At 45.3% G+C, this 22,301-nt stretch overlaps 1 protein-coding gene across 3 annotated transcripts in view; it reads left to right on the forward strand.

Moving 5' to 3' along the window:
• The window catches only part of LOC146602061 (uncharacterized), a 165,309-nt gene that overhangs the window by 61,587 nt on the left and 81,421 nt on the right, over nt 1–22,301 (forward strand). For 2 of the 3 annotated variants that reach the window (XR_014897365.1, XM_085317335.1), the window contains one exon: nt 13,485–13,565. Coding sequence is in view for 2 of the 3 variants with exons in the window: in XM_085317335.1 (XP_085173461.1) it covers nt 13,485–13,565 (81 nt within the window). In the remaining variant the exon portion in view is untranslated. Of the gene's footprint in view, nt 1–13,484; nt 13,566–16,835; nt 16,874–22,301 lie in introns of those variants that run through there. The other variant, XM_085317426.1, reaches the window with a different exon arrangement.

Here is a 22,301-nt window from a genome sequence, read left to right on the forward strand (position 1 = left end):
TATTTCATACTGAGCTACACAGTTTTGCCTGACAGCTGATGGCATGCAGGAGGAAAGAAAGAGGGCAGGGAAAGAAGAGATGGTTGAACCTTTTTCTGAATTGAAGCTTGAAGGGAGTATAGTAGATTTGAGATGTGCAGGAAGGTAGTATAAAGATTGCAACCCTTAGATTCTCTCCATTTCTGTTGGAGGACAGAACTATAAGAAAATCACATATTAGGAAGTTATTTTTGAGACAGTCTTTCCCACTACATCGTCTTGGTTGGGCCTCATAGCAGTGGGATAGGCTGATATTTCTCAAAGTATAGGTTCCAGCTTCTGGAAGTGGTGGTGGGGGAAGTGAATGCTTCTGGAGCATGCCCAAAAAGTATTAGAAAATGTTTTGTTAGCAGCACAGCAGTTCTTCCTGGATGGTAGGACGAATGGTCTTGTAGTTGTGAATTGCAGCTGAGTCTTACTTCCTTCTTGGCAGGAACTGAGCTGCTGTTGCCTTGGAGAATGGCGTGAAGACAAATAAGCCAAAAGGGGGTCCAGGCTAGATAACTGTTGGAAGTCCCTTCTGGCCCAGAGTTTCTGCAGCCCTTGCGCCCAGATTCTGGTATGCTCCTGGCTTCTGCCCGTGTGGGTCTTGCTGAAGCTGGGTGTCTGAACACGCAGGGTTGTCTAGTCATTCTGAGTCTGGATTTCCAACATACTGCGTTGCACTTGCTTTTTTGACTGTTGGGAGTAGTTTAGTTGGCCACAAATTGGTCAGTCTGTACTGTGGTGCAAGCTTATGATTTTCCTCCTCCATGAATCTTAAACCAAAAACCGCTCCAACTGCCCTCTGCAGTGAGATTATTTGGCTAGTGCTTGCTCTCTGCTGCGGCTGGTGGGAATGCTCTCAAGCCATGCAAGCCTAGAGGATTCAAGTTGCTGCTTACATCTTATGCTTATGATTAAATGCCTAGTTTATTCTGCTTTACCAGCTGTATCCCTGAGGGGAAAGAAGAAAAGATACTCTGATACAGGTTGGTTGGTAATATAAAAACATAGCATCAAAGCTAAAACAGTGTGTGCTGAGTTTTAAAATCACAAGAGGATATAAAACTACCTTGATGAGGAAGGTTACAGCTAGGCAGACCTACTGGATATGCTTGATCTTTTTGGTAGGCTGCAGATCTTTCCCCATGGTTTGTTAAGGTTCCCTTGCTTTGCAGTGCTCCTGTGTGGAGTTGAGCACAGCGTCTGTGCCAGATGTCTGCGAGGATACGGATGTGATCCTTGCTATCAACTTCTGGGTTTCAGTACTAGCTTTAGTTGATACTAATATTCCTTTTTTTGAAAAAAGAGCTTGATTGTGCCACGCTGGCAAGGAAGCACTCAATCTGATTTATGTTGTTCTAGGTTGCTTTAAAAATAAAAGAAGGTAATTTATCTTAAAAAGGTTATAGTAAAGATGAAGAAGAAGAACATAAACTTGCTATTCATAGCCTCTTCAGTGTTAACAGTCTGGGGCTTAAAATGCAAATGCAGTCGTAAAGCCATACTGTAGAGTAGTAGGCAACTGGAAAAGACTTTGGACAGATCGCAGGAAACACGCTGTGTAAAGAAAACCAGAGAAGTTTGAGTGTGAAGCTTGAAGCAATGAGTTACCATATGGGAGGTGGACAGGGTTACAGCGTGTGCAAGTTTTGTCATATGTGAATGTGATCTAAGGAGGAAAGACTTTGGCCATCAGAACAACTGAAGGCTCCTCAGGCAGTTCCTACATGCTGCCTCATATTAAAGGAAATCACCATCAAATGCATTTTGCCTGGAAAATGAGCTTGTGACAGCGCTAAGATGGCATGATTTTTAGCTCACAGAGTTTGAGAGCTCTATAGATGTGGTCAGTCAAGTTGAGGCTGTGTGAGTAAGAGGAGTGGCATCATAGGAACTTCCCTTTGGGCAGAAGACCCAGCTTGTACAAAGTCTAGAAGGTTATTCGAGCAATGCTGAAAGTCTTTATTTCTCAAATGCTTGCTAAGGGCATGGAGAATCTCAAGAATTTGAGGGGGTTTTTGTTGGTCTTTTTTTTTTTAAGAGTTACAGAATTTCAACAGGGTTTGTCCTTTGCTTCCTTTAATGCTTTTGAAGAATCCAAATCTCCGTGTAACATAAGCCAATTGATGTGTACGTARGGAAAGTGTAACTTCTCTGAAGTTCTGATTAGCTCTGTGCAGCTTGTACTCTGCAGCCTGGAAGGCGGGAATGCGGCCACTTGTCCTGGCATCTGTTGTTCTTGTAAGGGATGGATTCCCGATGGCTTGGTCTTGGTATTTACAACTGTATGCACTCTGGGAACATTTACTATGGTTACTTAAAAGTTTGTGCTTTTAAAACGTGCAGAAGAATGTGTTTGGATTTGCTGTGTCTGTTCCTAAGTTCAGCTCCATTTGCTTCCTCTTGACCRCTTGCTTCTCCAGGCCCCCTATGAATTTCGGGTTAGGATTATCTTTGGCTCATTTTTTTCCATGTTTTACCTTCCTCATTCTGTCACTTCCAAAAATTGTTAGTGATAGCTAAGGAAAATAAGCTYTCTTTTTAAAGTAGACATCAGAAACCTGTGCTTATTTCTGCAGAAACCCTGAGTTTACATCAGTGACTGAAAAGCGCCTGTCCCCGGTGAAGTAGTGGCTTGCTGCTTGGGTGCAGGAGAGTGCGCTTGCCTTGCTGTGAGTTTGCAGCACTGCTGCGGGCAGTGTATATCCCATYGGTCGCTCCTTCTTGCACAGGCATGACGTCTGTTAGCCTCACGCTTGCCCTGCATTTTCAAGGTGTTTCTCTGCACAGCAGCGTGTGTCATGCATAAAAATGGGACTGACAGGAGCTTCCAGGTTGGGTTAGGTCGACGTCTCTGCGCAACTTTTCCATCTAGCACGGGAAGAAGAAACTCCTTTTGCAGCGAGACGGCGACAGAGTCCGTATGCTAGCAGTGCTTGCYGCTTTCAGGCAGCGAGGAAGTCCCCGCCAGGCCCTCGAGGCAGGGTTGCTCAGCAGCACAGGCAATGGTGAACTTTCTACCCTGTGGGTGRGGACTGTGCAGCTCTAAGGGTCAGGAAATTTGGTCAAGGTTAAGGCTTTGATGCCTCCCCAGCCCGAAGTGTGCAGGGCAGGCTCGGCGCTCCAGTGCCCGTCCTGCTGGGCCGGCAGCTCGGGCGCCGGGGAAGGTTGCGTGTACGATGGCCTGCTTGCTCTGTGCCTGATCTTTCTCTGCCTATAGCAGTGTTTTGGCGGATGGTCCTCCGTCAGCTACTCACACTGAGATCTTACTTGGGAACCTCTCTGGAGGATGGGGTCGTTATGTCCTTGGCACACCTATATGTTTGCATTAATTAGTTTATTGGGGTTGTCCGAGAGGTTGTGGCCAGTTAAATCTCTGGCTGCATACTGCCCTTTTACCTGGCTCTTACAGGTGTCAGGGTTACAGCTAGCTGCTGGTGCATCTTGCCTTATCTCTGATACTCCCCATGTTTTGGCTCCCTTCTGCTGTGGATTTTCATCTCATAATCATTTTTAAAATGTTGATCTCAAGACCTACATGCTTCAGCGAGGTTCTCACCTATGTGTGTGCTCTTCCACTCTCTGTTTGGGCTTGATCAAAAGCCACTTGAACCCATGTGGAAAGGTTGGCTCATGCTTGGTTCAGATAAAGCCCCAGGTCTACATCATTCTTTCCAACCATGTTCACCAGAAATTCTCCATTCCTTTTAACATACACCCCCCCCCCAGATATTAGATGGAGTAACTTTTACAGGGAAAGAAGTCATGCAGGCTGCAGGAGCAGCGCTGGAAATTTAGGTTTGTGATCACCTGAGGAGGTATCTGGGGGACTAGTCACTAATGAGGGTTTTCTTCTCTTAATCTCCCTGTGCTTATGTTGCAGAAGGAGAAGATCTAACATTTGCTGCCTCTGAGCCCCASACTGACAGCAAATTTTGTAATCGGCATGTGAGTGTTGAGAAACCACATCTGCTTGGAGTAGCAGGTAGCCATGACCTAAGAGCCCCTGGAGCTTAATGACTCCTTTGCAGCAAGAGTTCGTAGCCCTGGCTCAGCCTTGTTCTCATAGGCCCAAGTCCAAAGAAATTGGAGACTCCCATTGACTTCAATGGGCTCTGAATCAGACCTTTATTAAGCAACTAGTAAGAACTGTCTCTTTATACTTGCAAATAAGTGTTGCTCAACACCAGAAGCCAGCTGTCCTACTGTGGCTTGTAGGCTGCAGACCAGACAGTGGAGAAAGTTGCTAGTGAAAGCAGGCTTTTATGTTTTGATATGGGCAAAAGAGGGGATCTTGTGTTAAGTGATAAAAGGTTTACTTTGCTAGCGTGGAAGTGAAATGAGTTGGTTATTGTCCGAGCCAAGTTTTTTAAACCTATATCAACAGGTAGCAGGTATGATTCCAGCRCTGTCATTTGTAGCTTTAGCAATGTGCAGTATTGCTAGCTATATCAGCCAAGCTGGTGAGGCCTGGCACTTGATTTTATAGCGTTTTGTTAGTTTCTAGCATTTGAACACTGTTTCATCTGTTCCAAGCCTGAGGGGCTGTTCTAGCCTTCGTGGGAAGGAAACCTGCTTACCTGGACAAGGGAAGGGGGGAACAGGACATACCAGAGCAGTGTTTTCTGCRCAGAACAGCCACTGCAGCTGCGCCTCCTTGACCCTCTCTGCCTCGGAAGGCCGGTCGCTGTGTGTCTGGAGTGACTTCCCCTTAGCCACTACCTGTCTCACCTCATCTCGCCTCTATCGATCTTAAAGGAGTTAAGAGAGAGAGAGATTTGGAGAAATAACAGTGGCAATAGGAGTGTGAATGAGCACAGGACCCTTAATAATCAGGAAACGCCAATATAAGGGCACACGGAGGTGCCGATGGAAGGAGGAGGTGGAAAATTGAGGGGTGCCCCTGACCCAGAATCAGCCCTGATGGCTGTACCTTCAGAGCAATCGAGTTTGAGAGAGAGGCAAAATGGAAAGATTGCATTTCTTAACCAATTTGTGCCCTCAGACTTCTTGTTTTGGTGCTCAGTTCGTCAGCCAGCTCCCTGAGCATCCCATTCTGTTTTGCAGTTACTGCAGTCCGAGCTGTCCAAATGGGTTTATCCAGACTCAGGCTTTGGTACACAAAAGGCACCTTTCCTTTAGAAAATGCGTATTTCTGCTTCTCTCTCCCACTGCAGCCAACTGGGGCTTCTTTTTCTTCTGCCAGGCTTTAAGAAAGTCAGTGCTGTAACGCTGCAGAAGACATCTTTTTCCTCTACCTTTCTGTGCTGGATCTCTGCCACTTCACTGCCTCCTAGTCAATAAGGGSCTTCTGATGTTGTCCTGTGCTTTGTATCATCTCATCTGAGCAGAGGAGGAAGCATGGTAGGTACTCATGGGGTGAACAGTCACCTCCAAATTAGGGGAGTGACATCCACCCCAGCATGGGGTGGTAAAGCTGYGGACCCAAAGGCCAGACAAAGTGCCAGACATCCAGGAAAAGTCATATCATGCACTAGTTAGTACAGGGGACAGCGGTTTGTGCAGGACTTCCAGGTACCTGCCTGGTACCCACCAAATAATGTTTAATTTTTTTGTTCTTCTGTCACTATGTTTGTATGAGGGCCACTGCTCCTGCACTGCAGGTGGAGCAGGTGAATACCCAATTGGGTTTGTTCCAAAGTGGATAATCAATCTTCTGGTCAGTTCTCCTTTAAAAGTTTCTCTCTGGTGGATTCAGAGCCTTGCCTGCGCAGTATCTGCTGTGGGAAAGTCCAGTTGTTTCTTCCCTCAAGGTCCTTAATTCTGCTCCAAGCTTGTATCAGCCAGGCACTCAGTGTTGTTTTAAAGTGCTTCTTGGGAGGAGTGTGATCTGGATGCACCAAGGCTTAGGTGGGATCCAGAGAAGCTACCTTTTTATCTGGAGTGGGGGAGAAAAGCAGTGCTGCGAATAAGTGGATAAATTTCCAGGAGATTTGTCCTGGCTTGCCTGGCTTCGAGCGAGGAGGAGGAACGCTGCCAACGAGATGCCTCACTGCACTCGAGGTGGAGAGAACATGCTGGCAGGTGAGGCTGAAGAAGGCGGGAGGGGATGTTGATTTACAAACATTGCTACCTGGCGTCATTTTGAAAGGTTCACAGGAGCACCTGACGCAAGTGCGGATGAGTAACAGGATGTCACCCAAAATCAAAGAGCCGGACAGATGGTTGCGCTGAGGGAGCTTATGAGTTTATGGCTACTGCTGCTTTGTTTTCCACCTGCTTATCTCCTTTGCGAGAGAAGGCGGGCRTTGGCGAGGGGCTCTGCTCGCTCAGAGCGAGGTAAGAGCGCCGCAAAAGCAGCGGGTGCGAAGCTGCATCAGTCTTTGTAGCCACCCCGACTCCTCCGGCTCTGGTGCAACCACCCAGCCTACGATAGCAGGAGAGGGAAGTCCTCTCTGCATGCCTCTTCCCCGCCTCATCCACATTTTTCACTCGCCTCCTTTCAACTCTGCCGCTCGGAGCTGCCAGTTACCCTTCCGTTTTGATTTTGGAGACCTCACACTGTCCCCGCACTGGGGATCGTTGCCCGCTTGCCTTTCTTTTCTCTTCCTCTTTGCTTTTCCCTCCCTCTCCTGATTCCAAGTTGCTTTAATTGACTTTGGCTCRCATCCCAGAAACAGCCTCTGAACACACACAAACCTGGAAGGCTAAAATAACACTTTAAAATTGTTAAATAAATAGTGATCGGTCTCTRTTAAATGGGAAACACAACTTAATTTATTATATTTTGTTGTCCTCCCTTGGACATGAGGTTCAGGCGTGTGTGTGTGTGTGAAACATTCCTGGTAGTTTGTAACTTGTGTGTCATGGCCCCAAGTGGGCAGAGAAGGGTTATGTGACTCGGAGTTACTAAACACTTACAGTAAAAGTGTAGTCATCCTGAATCTCATCCAAAGAGCTTTGCTTTTTTTTCCCTCTCTATTTTTTTTTTTTTTTATATCCTCTCTTCTCCCCGCCAGGACGCTGCTGCGTCACTTGCATTCTTCACCCCTACCACCGCGTTGGGAAAGCAGAAATCCTGTTAGCCTCCGAGTAACTCTTTCCAGGCTCCGAAGAGCAGCGCCGAGGGCTGTTTCTCGTTCGACCTGGGCGAAAAGGGAGCGCGTCCCTGCTCCGTACGCGGGGCAGCCGAGGAGAGAGGCGCTCTCCCGGCGCGGGRGCGAGCGCCGGCGCTGCCCGTCCGTAGCCCCGTGGCTCGGGGAGCAGCCCCGCCGCGGGCTTCCTGGGGGCAGAGCCGCCCTCTCGTCTCGGTGCCTGGAGGCAGACGCTGTTGGGGCGCCGTGGCGGCAGGCTCTCCGTACGGGCTGCTCTTGGCGAGGTCGTCGGCGCTGCGAAATCGCCCTTTGATTCGCTGCTGTTTGTTCAGCGGTGTGGAAGAAGGTGCCTGTCCKCCCGGCTCGCCTCGCCAAATCACCGCCGGCAGCTACCCAAAAAGGACTTGTTCCTCCCTGGCGTGTTTTCAGATCCCAAACAAAAATAGAATAACAATTATTGTAGTGTGAGAGAATGGGGATCACTGTGGGAAGCTCTGAATAAGCATTTGGAAAATGTCCTCTGAAAGACTGCTGCCAGTAAAGCCTCTGCTGACCAGGGGTGGAGATCGACTTAGATACTGAAACGCATGTGTCAGYGCGAGAAATGGGAATGCCACGGAGAACCTGTCATTCCTGGGTCTCAGCCTCTTCCTAGAAAACACATCCCTCCCTGAGCTTTCACGGAAGGATCCCTCTGGGACGCAGCACAGGACCGAAGGGGAGGAGGATGTGCTGGGGCTGGTTATCTCCTGGTTTGCCTTGGCGTTGAATGGCCCTTCCTTGCCAGTTGCTGTTTTTTATTATTTCCCTGTCATCTCTCAAAAGATGCTTCCCTGCCAACATGCATATTCAGCTGGGTTTTATGCACGCGTCTTTGCTGTCCGCATGTAGAATACGTTAGCGTATCTTTCCCCAGCAGCTCTGAAGGTATCTCGAGCCTTCGTTTAGTGGAGAACAGCATATTCTCAGGATTGTGCTGGCAATCAACTCGCCTAAGCATCGAAAAGCACCTGCTACGTTTTTCTAGCAGCAGAGGAATACAGAAGTTGCTGTTCTGGCTGGGATTAGTGTTTCTTTTTCTGCTAGGAGTGGTGGCTTGCACCAGGTGCCCCAGGGAAGGTCCAGCAGCATTTTTCAGTGGTGGAGAAACCGAGATACGAACTTTTCCCCAGGCAGGCAGGTAGCTGTGCAGTGCGAATAGGGTTCCGCTGCTGACACTTTTGCAAGTCAGAAAAGAGTAACAATAAGTGGATTTCTTTATAGGTCATTAAGTGTCCAGGCCCTGGTTTTGAAAGCTGTTTCCACACAGGCTACGTGGAAATGCCGGAGCTCAGGAGCAACCTCTGGCTATGCTGGGCACCGAGCTGCCCAGAGCCAGAAGCTGTACCAGGACCTCCTCTGCCTGCTGCTGTTCCAGGCCTCCCTCCTTTTTATTTTATACACTGATTGTGCTGAGCCACTGTTATTTCGAGTAATTTGTCTATGCAATAGCCAGATGGGAGACTACTGTTTCTTACCAACTAGCTGAGTAGGGAAAAAATTATCCTTGTTCCYGACGGTGGGAATTGCCTATGTCAAAATTTTTACGTTTCATTCTTCAGCTCCCCAGACCTGTTTGTGTGAGGGCAGGTCGTGAGCCCTAGAGGGGACTTTGCACTCCTGCCATGCTAGCTGAAGGAGCTGAGGGGCCCAAGGGCTGTCAGATATGTGCATCTGAATGCGTGATGAGAGCRGAGTGTAACTGCAGTTTGGCCTGAGCAGGAATACCCTAAATTAACTTCAAAAGGAAAGGAAGTAGTTGTCTGAACACAACCTACACATCTTTAATTCTTTATGRCACTAACACCACCAAGCCTGTTTATCATGGGCATCAACGTCCCTGTTGTGATGGAAACAGCTGATTCTAGATAAGAAGAGGACGGTTTGATAGAAGACATAATGATGTCTTTAGATGTTTTTATTTCTCCCTTTTCATCTCAAAGTGTAAGTGCAGAAGTTCTTCCACTTTGAATGGGTCTTGTTATATTGGCCTTACTTGGGTAGAATTAATGTATTTTCAGTGTATAAAATGAATCTGGCAGCCTGATGTTGTACTTAAGCCTCCCAAAGAGACATGCAAGAATAAAGCAGGAAGATTCACTGCCTGCTAAAATGCTCAGCATACTTTCAAACTCACCCCCCCCTCAAAAAAAAGGAAAAAGAAACCCACACAAGCACACAAGTTCTATGTGAATGTCCTGTATGTCCTGTCTTAACTTTGCAGTAAAACTCACTGGTCAGTAAATGGTGGATCTCCTGTTCCCATGGAGAAAGGCAAGTACAGACTTAAGAGCTTGCTGTGGGAAAGAAAAAAAAATAAATCAAAAAGATCCACTCTTGGTCTTACAAACAAAGGTTGCCTTGGATTGTGGTCACATGTYACAGTTCAGCTGATCTAGCTCATGCCAAAAGGGGAAAGATTTCTAGTACTTGTTTGAACCCCACTGAACTGGTTTAGGGAATTAATTAGAAGAAAACTATTCGCTCCCCCTCCCGGCTAGTTTTCTCTTAGAAGTGATTTCTCTGAATTGACTCACCAGGTTGGCTGAGCCCTACAAGCAGTGCAAAGGAGGCAGTGGAGCTGGGGGACAGGTGACAGAACCATCTATTTGATGACTTACAGCCATTATGTGAACTCAACTGTAATTTGAAATTGCACCATCAGCAAATGTGTTTTGACTTTTGCCTGTTGAGGATGAAGGTGTTTGTCAGGTAGCCAAATCTGAGATGTTGTAAAGCTTTGTAAATCATACTCAGTGACTTACAGTGACCTGCTGGCCTATCGTAACGCGGTCGTCCTTTCTCCAGACGCATTTCCCCGACCATGCTGGRGTGGGGGGGATATTCAGCACAACCTCATAAGGCCTTTTGTATAGTCGTAGTCTGTGTGAAATTAGACAAAATCTGCTGATTTTGGTTTTATAGCTTTGGGATATAGGTAAGTATATGTGTGTGTAGGCATTATATACAGCTTTGGGGAGCAAACTTGGYCCAGCAGATGTAGTTCTCATCCCAGAATGTTTTCTCAGAGCTTATGTCTTCCTTCTGATCTTTATACAGCTTATCAGATCCTTAAGTGCCAGAGTACTGCCCCCAGGGGTACAGTCTCAGCAGAGCCAGCTGCTTCAATGCTTCCCAAGATTTTGTCACCTCATCATGTTATGGCACCAGTGACTTTTGAGGGCAGTGGAGAGAGGAAAGAGACATTATGACTATGACTCCAGCAAGGTCCATCATCATGAAACTTGTCTCCTTGTCCTTTGTGCRGCTGATGACTTCACTCTGCTAGTCTCAGACCTCAGCTACTCATGGAGGCCTGGGATAGCTGCCCAGTTTGCAATCTCTAGAAATGCCACAGTCCCTCTTAAGCTGTGGCGGTRCTTCTGCGGTAGCTAATGGTGCTATCTGACACCCCACATATATTTAATTACTTGCACAAACAGTAGACTACTTGTCAGCCCCCCAGACCTGTTAGTTTTGAATGGCTTGGTGGTTATTTTCCTCTTTCCTGCACAAGATGTTACGGATTAGGGCTGCTGAAGGAAAAATGAGGAACAAAAATCAMTTTGGTTGTTTGTGCCTGCCTACTTTTAAATCTTGTGCCCAGCAAAGTGCTCAGTGTGCTACAGGTGATACTGAAAGCCTTAGTTACAAGATTAAGGTTTTTTAAATTATTATTTTACAGTGAAAAGGCCTATTGCTGTTTCTTGAGTGAGATGGAATTAAAAACTTGCCACTTGCCTTCTGAAGTTTATTGTGCCTCCTTATGGCRTTGCACACTTTGTTCATAGCATCCTGTGTCAGAGATTAAAAGTTCTGTGCATACTGCCTTCGGGGCAATGTGGAATTCTCCTCAAAAAATGTAGGTTCTAGYGACTGGTTTTAAATGCCTAAAAAATGAGGCTTTGTACCTTATCTCTTGGGAGATCAATGATGGATCCATTTCTCAGAAAGATATTTTATTCATCTGAACCATTCAGTTCTTTAATTCAATGCCACTCCCTTCATTCAGATGCCTGGAGTCTTTTATCATGTCTCTTCTTACTCATTGCTTAGCCAAGTTAGACATATTTAGTTCTTTTAATCTTTCCTCATAACTCAGTGTCTTTAATCATCATTCTTGATGTCAGAGTGTTTGATGCCCATTTTTACTGAGAATAAGCCTAGCTCTGTTGTATGTGAATTGTTTGGGAAATGTTCCACGGGAGCAGTAATAGTTCAACTGCTACGGCTGCAGCTGGTTGTTCAGTCTCACTCCTTGATTCCTCAAAAGCTGCTTTTAATGTCTTGATGTGCGTGCCAGGGAAGATGTCTGGCTCACCTTGTACACCGTCAGACTTGGCACACTCTGAGTTGAACTAACAAATTTATTTTTTTGGAAATGGGCAACAAACAAGCTAAGACATTTCGTGGCTTGGCTTTTCAGAGACAGAGTCCTTTGGACTTCCACAGGAGCTAATTGAAGATGCAAGTGCTGATACTGTTTGTAGAAAAAGATTGCCCAGAAAGATTGCACTAACCTGTGTTTCCTTYCCTCACCCATTAGCAATAAGAGCTAGATACAGTTTTACTTCGGTGATTTTGAAAGTGAAGCGTGGTCATGGGTTATTTTTAGGTATCTGTGTTACAGATCAGGATGATTTTAGTATGTGATATTAGTGCTAGTACCCCATTTCTGCTGGAGGTATTTGCTATCTTTCCTGGGGAGTTCATGTGATCTTGCACTCTAAAATTGTCATTCACAACTTTTCAAATCAATTTGAATGCTAAGGATTGTTACCAGCTGTTAGCAGGCAAAGCAGTATATCACTTTAGGACAGTGTTTTAAAAGTTGGTTACCTAAAGTAAAGCAGCTCATTTCCTGCTTTGAAGTAGATGTCCTGAGTTCACCCCCCCCACCCCCCCACACACACCTCCTGGAAATCTTCATTTCAGGGAAAGCTGTAGCTATTTCACTGTTTCAGAAAGCCTGAGTTAGATCACTAGCTTAAAATAACTGAGCTCAAATGTTGGCTTGAATAGGTTAACACACTAGATCTTCAGGTTCGTTAGCATCTGGTTCATTACAGTTTTGAGCAGCATCCTGGATTTGAAGGTGGACTGGAGACTTTGAATTATGGAGTGCTTGGCAGGGAATTAAATGAGGCCAAAAGACCATAAGAAAGTGATGTCTCTCCCCTAGGTCCTATTATTCAGGAATGCTTCTCATACTCTCCCAAATTTGGTTGTACAAACCAGGAGGCTATTTTGATGTTAATGAAGGTGCCATTACCCTTCTCTGTTTCAAACTAATGCTACCAAAGAGGCTGTGTGATATATGGCAGCCCTAAAAAAGGGTCCTATGGCCTCGGAGAAAAAGAGGAGGAAGCGCTGCAGTTTGTGGGAGAAAACAGACTGTCAGATCTGCTGCCCAGGATGGGGACGGGCCCCATGAGCAGCAGCTCGACATCTGTCCGTGTGCGTCTCACACTCACATGAGATACAGCTGTACTGTGGGGTGGGAATGTTCAGTGAGAACTTGGTCACCACTAGGAAGAGCCGTGGCTCGAGGATCCTGTGGGGACTGATTTGAGTCACAGTTCTGGGTTCCTCTGTCCCTCCCGGCTCCGCAGCCCGCCCCAGCGGAGCGTCCTGGGCGGCCGTGCGACAGCTGGAGGTCTGTGCACCGCCGCCGCTCTCCCGTACCCCAGGCTCACCTACCCAGAGGCCATTTCCTCGTTCAGAGAAGCAGATCTTTGATCTCCGTTAGCTATCTCTATTTTCACTAAGCTTTTATTTTTTACCCCTTTCATTTTTCTTCCTTTTTGGGGGGTGGGAGGGGAATCTCTGCAGCCTGGCGCTTCAGACCATGTCAGCAGCGTAGCACCGGTGTGGCAAAAGGCATCTCTTCACCCCAACAGGCTCCCTGCTGTTCTTGGACGGCTCGTGCACGCTGCTTCCATTTATAAAGGCCCATTCAAACATGGGAATGTTTGATGAATTCCTCTATAGCTGACACTAAACATTTTAGGGAGGACCTCAGCAGCTGAGTGAGGTGTCACGCTCRTTTTGGTGCCCTGTTGCTTGGTTATTAAAGGTATGTGCTGTTGGATGGCCTGTAGCACTTTGGACTCTGTCGCTGATGTTGGTCCATTCAGAGCTGCTGAGGAGCGTGCTGCCTCTTTGGGTGCTAGCCAACATGCTCCCCTTTTTTTCCCCATGAGTGGCAGGTAAAGCCATGGCACAATTAAATTCATTTATCTGGGAGATTTTCAGTGCTTATTAGCACAGCATTATTTTGAAGAATTGAAGAAATGCAGCTTTTTGGTTGGAGGGAGGGAGCAAGGTTTGGCTTACTGACACTTCTTTTATTGTAACGTTGTTTAGGTCTTGGTTGACTGCAGAAAGGAGAGAGGAGGAGCGTCTGGAAGGGAGCTCAGATCCCACCAGGGTTTCCAAGGAAATGAGGTGAGTGGTGACAGCTTTCAGCACTAGTAGGTTCAGAGATACAAGCCCTCCTGGGCTTTTCTGTGCCCTGTAGGTTAGATCGTTGAACCTTCAGACTTTTTTCTTTTTGTTGTGGGGTTCTGTGCCTTTTGCCTTTTCAGGGACAGGCATGATGGAGGATTTCAGATTGATGGCATGCTTGGGGTCTCACAAGGGCTGAAGACTAGCTTGAGCATGCTGATGCCTGTGGTTCACCCAGACCTTGCTGGTGGTTGTTGCCTGGCTGTATTTTCAATTTATAGCATGGAATTTCGCTCCTCTAGATAGAGACCTGTTTTATAATTATCTACAACTGAACCTTTCTCCCCAGTCTTCTTTTACAGTCTGTGAAGGGAAATATTTTTTTTCAGGGACCTCATATGAACCAGGGCAGGAGCTGTTCTGTACTCTGGCTTTTTGGATAAGGTGGCTTGCAGCTTTCTGGCTGCAGGTAGGTTTGGAGTGAATCTTATACTGACCCCACTGAGGACTGACACCTGTAGTGGAAACGTAGCACTGAGCTGCAGGACATCTGAGTAATTAGGCTAAGGTGTAACAGCCCACAGCTACAAAAAATGAGAAGAAATGAGTCCTACATGTAAGGGCTTTGCTGATTAGCATCTCCTTTGAGAGTTTTTGTGCATTTCACTGCATCTTCCTTGCACAGGAAATTCCCTCCAGATATCCATCTGCCTTTGTTGGGCTGCCTCCTCCACTTCACCTCCTCAGTGTAAGCTGTTTTGGGAAAGAAACTTTTTTTCTGCAGCATTTGCAGAATGCTTAGCATGTGCTGGCTAGTCCATAATGCAGTGTGGGTAAACATTGAGTAGAAAAGATTAAAATGTGGAAGTGTAAGTTGTTGCACCTAAATAGCTGGGACTAGGGAAGGTTTTTTTTATGCTTCTGTTCCTGGTGATGGCCTGGATGCTCTCAGATGCAGCCCATTGCTCTGTGTTGAGAAGGGTTTTTATGTTGGTGATTCATCCTTAAGATTGTCACTTAAGTTGAGGACCTTGCCCTATCTGATGTGCTGCACTACCTCACTGTTGTTTGGTTTCAAGTGGGCAAAGAGAGCTAGAGAGAGAGAGAGCATGAGTAGTTTCTTTTGCAATTTACTTTGTTAGTTTTTCTTTGTCACTAGTCATAGCAGAATTTCTACTGCAGCCATGTGAATGGAAAGATGGTGCAGGTACCCCCTGGGTTTGATGCTTGTTCTGTCCCTGGTCTCTCTACTCTCAAGTCATGCCTTGATTCTGCATCCAGAGAATAGGGATAAACTGAGTCTTTGGATTTGTAGTGATAGTTATGTTAAAAAAGAGCAAGATCGGCACAAGATTAGGATCTGTTGTTAAGCAGAATCAACGCATTCTGTTCCTGGCAAATAGCTTCATTTTTATTTGGCTGCTCTCAGTCTGGCTGGTGCTTTTGAGACTGAGTTCACCCAACGCTACAGGTAGCTTTCCTTCTTCCCTCCGTCTTTGGAAGTGYGCTTGTGCTGGGTTGACACCTAAAACATCAATGAGAATGTTTTTGAGGGTCAAAGCTTGGAGRGAGGGGGTTAGAAATTGGACCTTTGGGCTTCTGTTTGCCATGGGGCCAGCAAACCAATGATCTTGTGCAAGGCCCTCTGCTTTTGTTGGTTTCCATTTACTGAGGTGGGAGGTAACAGGAGACGCAATGTGATCTGAGATTCTGAAATGCAGCCTGTGTTGTTTAAACAGGAGGATTGGCTTGTCAGCCTCTGTGACATCTCCAATACCCCCAGCACTGCTGCATGCTGAAGTCCAGCTTGATGTTCCTTCTGAACTTTTTTCTGCGACAGCTTACAAGCCAGGCTGCAGGATCCGGTTGCCTGCACTTCTTTTCTTAAGAAAGATAAAATGAGTGGCCTGTTTGAAATTGTCGAGTGGGTAGGATTTTGCAAGTCTCTGGGACACAAGCTAAACATTATGAAGGAGTGTGAACTGGGGTGGGTGGAGGGTTTTTTATCTGTTTTGCAGCAGATAAAGTGTGACCTGCTGGGAATTGCCCTAAAGGCAGAGAATAAGGATGCAAATGACCTGCAGAACATGAAAGAAACCATCTGAATACCCTTGCTACCACTGAATAAGTTTACCTCCACCCCAAGTAATTTGCATGATGTAAATTGATCATCCCTGCAGCCCTGAGAAAAGACAGTTGAGTCTAACATGACAAGAAGACTCTTTCAAACCTAAGGATCTTGCAAAGAGGCAAAAAGTGGTGCTAAGCCCAGAGGCCAGACCATTTGCAGATAGGCCAGGTGATATGTGTGAGGCCTTTGCTGAAGAAAAGGGAGATCTGTTTTATGGGCAGTGGCAGTGGGTTGGGTCTCTGTGGAAACTGGGTGCTCAGGCTTGGGCTGGGCACCGTTTTCTAGCAATGACTAGCAATAAAGCAAAGAAGCTCCCTTCAGGTTTTGAGCTAGTTAAGCTGAATCAATGCTGATCCTTAGCATAGGAGTGTGCATAGCAGCTTAAAGCCTCCTTTTATAAATGCAGGCTAAGGACTCAAAGGCATACTTTTGGATTACCAGAACTTAATGAGCTGCTATGTGTTAGCTGAGGGATGCTGTTGCAAATATGACATGCGACCAGTTTGTTTAAACCTAACTGAAAGAGATTTTCGGCGCTATTCTGCCTCATTTTTGATGCAGTAACACTGCACGAAGCTAACCGGTTACTACAGCTCAGCTAAGTGGTAATTCACTGAACTGTGATAACCCACTGGTCTCCCGTTGCTCTAAACCGATATGTGCCTTAGACCCTTCTTGGTCAACACAGTGGCAGGGATGTGAGTGACATTATGGGGAGCAATGGGAAGGGGATTGGGGCAAGCCGAGCCAACACGACTCACGTGCTGCCTGATTCTGCTGCAGCCAAGCATTACTGCCAGCCGCTGTCTCCAAGCTTTTAACAAGGTTATTTATGGGGTTTTTTTTGTTTTGTTTTGTTTTTTGGTCTGCATATGTGCCCCTTCCAGCAAGCTTATTCAGCAAACACTTGGACCGCAAATGATAATCCTTTCCCTCTCTTACTCTCCCTGCTGTATTTTTATTGCATTGCACTCTGTCATTGTGGTTGTGCGTCCTGTCCTGTGGCATGGCGTGTCCTCCCTCAGTTCATTGATAGTTTTATTGTGCAGCAGTCTGATTTTCCTGGGTTTTGTGAACGCTTCCGCAGTCCTCGCCGTAAGCCAAATGTCTGACCAATGTTTGTTTTATTTATTTTGTAGGTTACTCCTCGCCCTCTGTGATTTCATTTGATGCGTGCAGGATGTAATGATAAAAAGCCGTTTGAACCGTCTCCTGCTTCATGTGCTGCAACTTTTTTTAAAGTAACCGTGTGGGGTTATAAAYGCGCGTGTGTGTCTAGATCGGAAGGTGGCAAAGGACTAGCGGGTTCTGTTCTGCTCGGGCTGTGCCGTTTTGTCCATGTGCGAGCATGTACTCCTATAAAGGGAGACCTTTGATCAAAGGTTTCAGGGCATTACMTCCTCTCAAACAGTTGCTATAAAGCTGGAAAAAATAAATGGTGGTGATGTTCAGTCTCATATTCCCTCAGCTCATTGAATTTTCCTCYTCAAATTCAGCTGCTCCTCGTCAGGGGCTCCCACCATCACCTGAGGCAGCCAGCGAGTTGCCACATTCATTGATTGCAAATGTCCGTGTTATAAAGAACACRGCATTGGTACAAATTGGTACAGTCTCATTTGTCAATTGTGTGGCTTGTATGCCCATATGGGTCTTGYGTATTAGTGTGTGGGGTCCAGTAGCAGGTTGCAAGGATGGCAGATGTAGATTTTTTTTCTGACTGGTGAATTAGTTGAATTGATATATTTAGTTGACAGCATTTTTTTATTATTAWTATTTAGAAGGTGAAGTAGTGAAGTGTATGCATTGTGTACTATTTATGGGCAGAGCTAGATGCACATTGCTTRTGTAGAAAAAGCTTAGAAATGCCAGTTGTGTATGTTATGGTCATTCGAGCTTTCTGACTATGTCTTCTGACTGGACGTGACAGTTGAAAATTACAGTACTGTTATCTTAAACCTGATCCACTTAATGACTATAGCCTACTTATTTATTGTGTCGATATCCAGGGGAAAGCAAACCTATGGATCATGCRTATGCACAAGGAAAACGGAAGGCAGGTGACTGATTGTAAGGTGGAATCTACTTCTGGAGGTGGCAAGAAACTGGATGTGAAGGAGCCAGGTATTTTCTGGCCTTTCATTTAGATTTTTCATCARTGGATTGTTCAGTCTTACTGCTTCCTATAAAAGTTAACTTTGTGTAGGGATGWTTAAATCATGTGTTTGAAAAGCTCTTCTCAGAGGAGTTCATATCATCAGCTGTATGTCTTCTCTAAGTGTCCTCTTGTACAYGTGTCTTTGCCTTTCTGACCATACGTAGACCTGACTGCAATATTTATGTGTCCCTGGGCAATGCAGATCTACTTGTACCTGGATTGTCCCAGTGCTCCTGTCAGCTCTCCAGTATTACTCACCACCAGTGGGTTTATTAGCAAAAACTTGAGCATGTAATGGGGAAGGAGTCATCAGGGAGTTGATGACTGTACGGCCAGACATTAMCCCCACTGAGGAGTGGGGGGTGAAGAGCTTTGGGGGGAATGGCAGTGGGTAAGGAACTGGGATGGGAGGCAAGGGAGGCCATGGGGGAACAGCAGGAGTGTAGGGGCTTTGTATGGCACAACAGGGCCACTGGAAGAACCAYGGGAACGTTGGCTGGGAGAGACCTTGGGAGTCCCACCTCCCACAGGGCTGTCACTAGCACTAGATGATATCAGCTGGGGCCCGAGTCTTGAAAACCTGCAGTAGTGGAGATGCCACCATCTTGTTGGGTGACCCCTTTCAGTGCTGCACCACCCTGCTAATAGAAAAGTTGCTCCCAGTGTCCCATGTGATCCTCCCAAACCACATTTTGTGGATATTTCCTTCTGTTATCTTGCCTGCTCTCTCTACTGCAATGGGAATTTTAAAGAAGTCAAAGGGTTTTAGTAGGAGGCTGGGGTGAGACAGGGAGAGGTCTTCTCTGAGGGGCCATTTGTGGGGCAACGAGTGCTAGATCTGGTGGGCAGAGAATGGTCTTCAGGTATCCCACAGAGGTATCTCATTTGGGCTGGGCAACCCTGTGCAGGGGGCTCCATTAATCCCTTTTGGGAATTGTATCACTTAACAAGTTCGACCCTTCTGCAGAGAACCAGGTTTGTTTTCTGAATTACTAAGTTGTATATTGAAAACTGATATGCAGATAAGAAAAGAGGGAGAAAAGTCAAGAAAAAGCTACGTAAAACCAGGGCATATTCTGCTTGCATGAATGCTCAAGGAGTAATATTTCTTAACCTTAACCCTGAGTTGTAAGTGCTCGTGCTATTGCAATCTGCAGTCAGATCAGCATCAGCTTCAGGAAAGTGGCGTGCTCATGTGAAGCATGAGACTTGAGGAGTTCACATGAAGTGGCTAGAAGGCAAGAATATAATGTCAAAGCCACTCGGATTCATTATACGTTTTTGGAAGTGGGGATCGAAGGTGACGAAACAGAGACCAGCAACACTGCCAAATAGCTGTATGTATTTTTTTTTTCTTTTTTTTTTATTCAAGCATATTTGCTTCCCTGCCTGAATTTGTCTGTTAGAGTCCCAAAACAAGAAGACTTGAGATTTTTGAAAGTAATAGATGGAGCTAAGGTGTGGAGGAAAGGGTTACACTTTTGTGAGTGATGTTTATTGCTGCAAGTAGGCACAGCAGGAGCTGTTGAATTGGAAGTAAATGAATGGTTATTTTCTGTCTTGTCATTCCCTGGGATCACGACAGGGAGAGCTGATGTTCCTGCAGATTGGCCAGGTGTAGTAACATACCAAGAATACCTGTTCACTGGGTTGTGCCCTTCTGTGGGAAGGCACCAGGTATACATTGTGATGGGGATTAACTAATTAAGTCTTACTGAATATGTAACACTTTGTAAATGGTCTTTTCCTGGAAAGATTTCCTTTCCAGACATAGTTTCAAAGAGTGGGCAGGCTGGTGATTCCAGTTATTTTGTGTTATTCCCAAACACCTGGGCATGTGTTTGGCATTTTGAATAAGCAGCTAACGCTGTACCTCCTTTCCCCAAGAGCCTACCTTTGGAGAAAGCTGCTGCTGTTGACCCTAGTTCTCCAGCCACGTGACTGAACAGAACAAGGTGGAAACCATGGTAGAAAAGGAAAATTTCAGATCGTTTTGCTGGGAAACTGCTTACCTTATGGGTTATTCTGGGTTGATCTGTCAAAGCAATGGGGAGAGAAAGGACTRTCTTACCAAACTGAACTTTCATATTTCTGTAACAGTTGTGCTAAAATATTGATATATATTGGGATTCATTTCTGTGTGTTTTTTGAAAACACAAGATGATTTAAGACACATCTTCTCCCCTTCAAAAAGGGGGCAAGAGCCCTAGCGTGAGAGAAGTGGRCCTCGCTTCCGATGTTGCCACAAAACTTCATGCGTGACCTCAGGCAGGTCACACAGCCTAATGTTTTCAGAAGTGGACTTGGGCAGCATGAGTGCTGATCTGCTTGAAAACTCTTCCTTAGCATAATTGTGCCAGTTAAACATGGCATTTGGTGGTCCTAAACAACTGCTCCTAAATGACTGTGGACAAAGTTCAAGTGAAGTTAGGTGATAAATCTAAAAGACTTTTTTTTTTTTTTTTTAAGCTAAGCTTCACTTACATTCACTGAAAAGAACAAATTACACTTTCTAGCAGCCTGTTTCTCCATTGACCAGAGAAGGTTTCTAGACAGCTGGGCTAAGTTAAACACCTAACTTTTAGACAGCTAAGGTTAGGAAGAGACCTTTTATTTCTTCATGTCTCAGTTGCTTGTATGTAAAATGAGAATTAACAATTCCCTGTTTTCCTGGAACAGAGGATAAATATTGCAGATTTCTGCGACGTTGCTTGGCTGCCGCCATGGGTGAGTGACTGCCCTTGGGATTGCCGGCAGCGCCGATCATTGCGGCGGGCAGCCTCTTCRAAACACCAGCCTGCCAAGGATTAATGAAGGCACTTGAGTTTCTCCTGATGAACTGATGAGTTAAGGCTTTGAAAGCAATTTTACTGCAGCATACCACCACAAACCTTTTTACTCAATAGGTTCCTTTCATGAAGCTTCAAATAGCACCCAAGTCGGATTGAAACTGAAGTCTCCAGGAGAGATTAGGACAATTTCACTTGAGGTTTTTGTCGTAGTTTCTTATGGGAGAGGGAAAAAAAGAGGGTAAGATAACCAAGGTCAGCACCTCGCTTCAAGCTGCCAGTTGAGCTCTGCTGGAGGAGTGAGGGATTGAATTACTGTGTATGTGTAATTTATCCTTTGTGCCAGCAACTGAATAAGCCAGGAAAATGGCAGCAAAAAGGATGGGAAAGTTATGAAAACRTACTGCTGTAAAGTGAACTGGCAAAATTACACTCGGGGCTGTGTTTGTATATCAGGCATATCGTTCTCTTCCGAAAATGCTGGGAGAATTTTAACCTGAAGTTTTACAATAAAAGTCCTGATGGTTGTGAAGCATGGGCAGTGCCTGCCTCTTCAAATGTGCCTGTTTGGTCCTTTCCTTGTTTGTATGTGTTAAAAGTTTTTGGGTGTGGTGGTTCTGACTTTAAGGTGTTTTGCATTTATTATTGCTTAATATAATTATTGCAATTTATATTTGATTAATTATTGTTTAATAYGTTATTATCATGAATATAATCTGTTTTGATGTTTTATTAGTGATTAGCACTAGCTCATATTTATTAGCATCACCTTTCTAGAAGAGTTCTTAAATGCTTTCCAGTGCCGGGACACGTGTACACGTGTGTGTCCTTGAGCACATTATCAAAGCTGCAGATTGCAAGTGTTGAAAACCCTCAAACCCATTTTCTTTTGGTTGCAACTTCATCTTGCACCTTAAGTTGATTTTTATGAAGTAACTGAGCTAACTAAAGTATTATTTTAGCCTAGTTTATATGCCTTTGACATTATTGACATTTTTGCTTTATCTGGGTTAAGTCTCAGGGATGAAATCCTGACATTCCCTGCCAACATTGCTTTTTATCTAGTTAAAGTTAGAATTAGTGATAAAAGAATGGATTCTGAAAATCCATTCTGAAGAGCCCTAAAGGGAGTTTTACTGATTTTTGCCATGTCAGGGCCATGTGATTTTAAGAAAATAGTTCTTCAGCAGAACACTGTTTTTGACACCGTGCTAGTACATAGTGCAATGTAAAGATAATCGTTTGTTGCAGAACCCTAATACATCAAATCCTTGTTTTTTCCTGGGATATCTCCCATGGACATTCTGCCTGATTGTTCTCTCGTGAGATCTGACTTGATCATAGTCTGTAGCAGTATGTGGGGCTCCAAGCCAAGAATAGCCACTATTTTTGAAACATGATCATTACAGTTCAAAATAGTTTTTTTTTCCATGATCTTATAAGATTTTGCCACTTCTCTAATAAGCTAATTTTATCCCTACTTTGGCATCCATATTCCTTGGTGTTATTTTGATGTGCATTTTTTTATATACATACATATATATATATATATATTTATATATAGCTCAGTGTGCACTTATGCATTGCTGTATGTGATTTATATACAGCCTAGCACTGCTTGTGCTGTCACGGGGGAATCATTCTCACTTCTTTGGTAAGAG

Source organism: Rhea americana, unplaced genomic scaffold (genome assembly GCF_003343005.1).
Source record: "Rhea americana isolate MKP2758 unplaced genomic scaffold, rheAme1 scaffold_0, whole genome shotgun sequence".
NCBI classification, from domain to species: Eukaryota; Metazoa; Chordata; class Aves; order Rheiformes; family Rheidae; genus Rhea; species Rhea americana.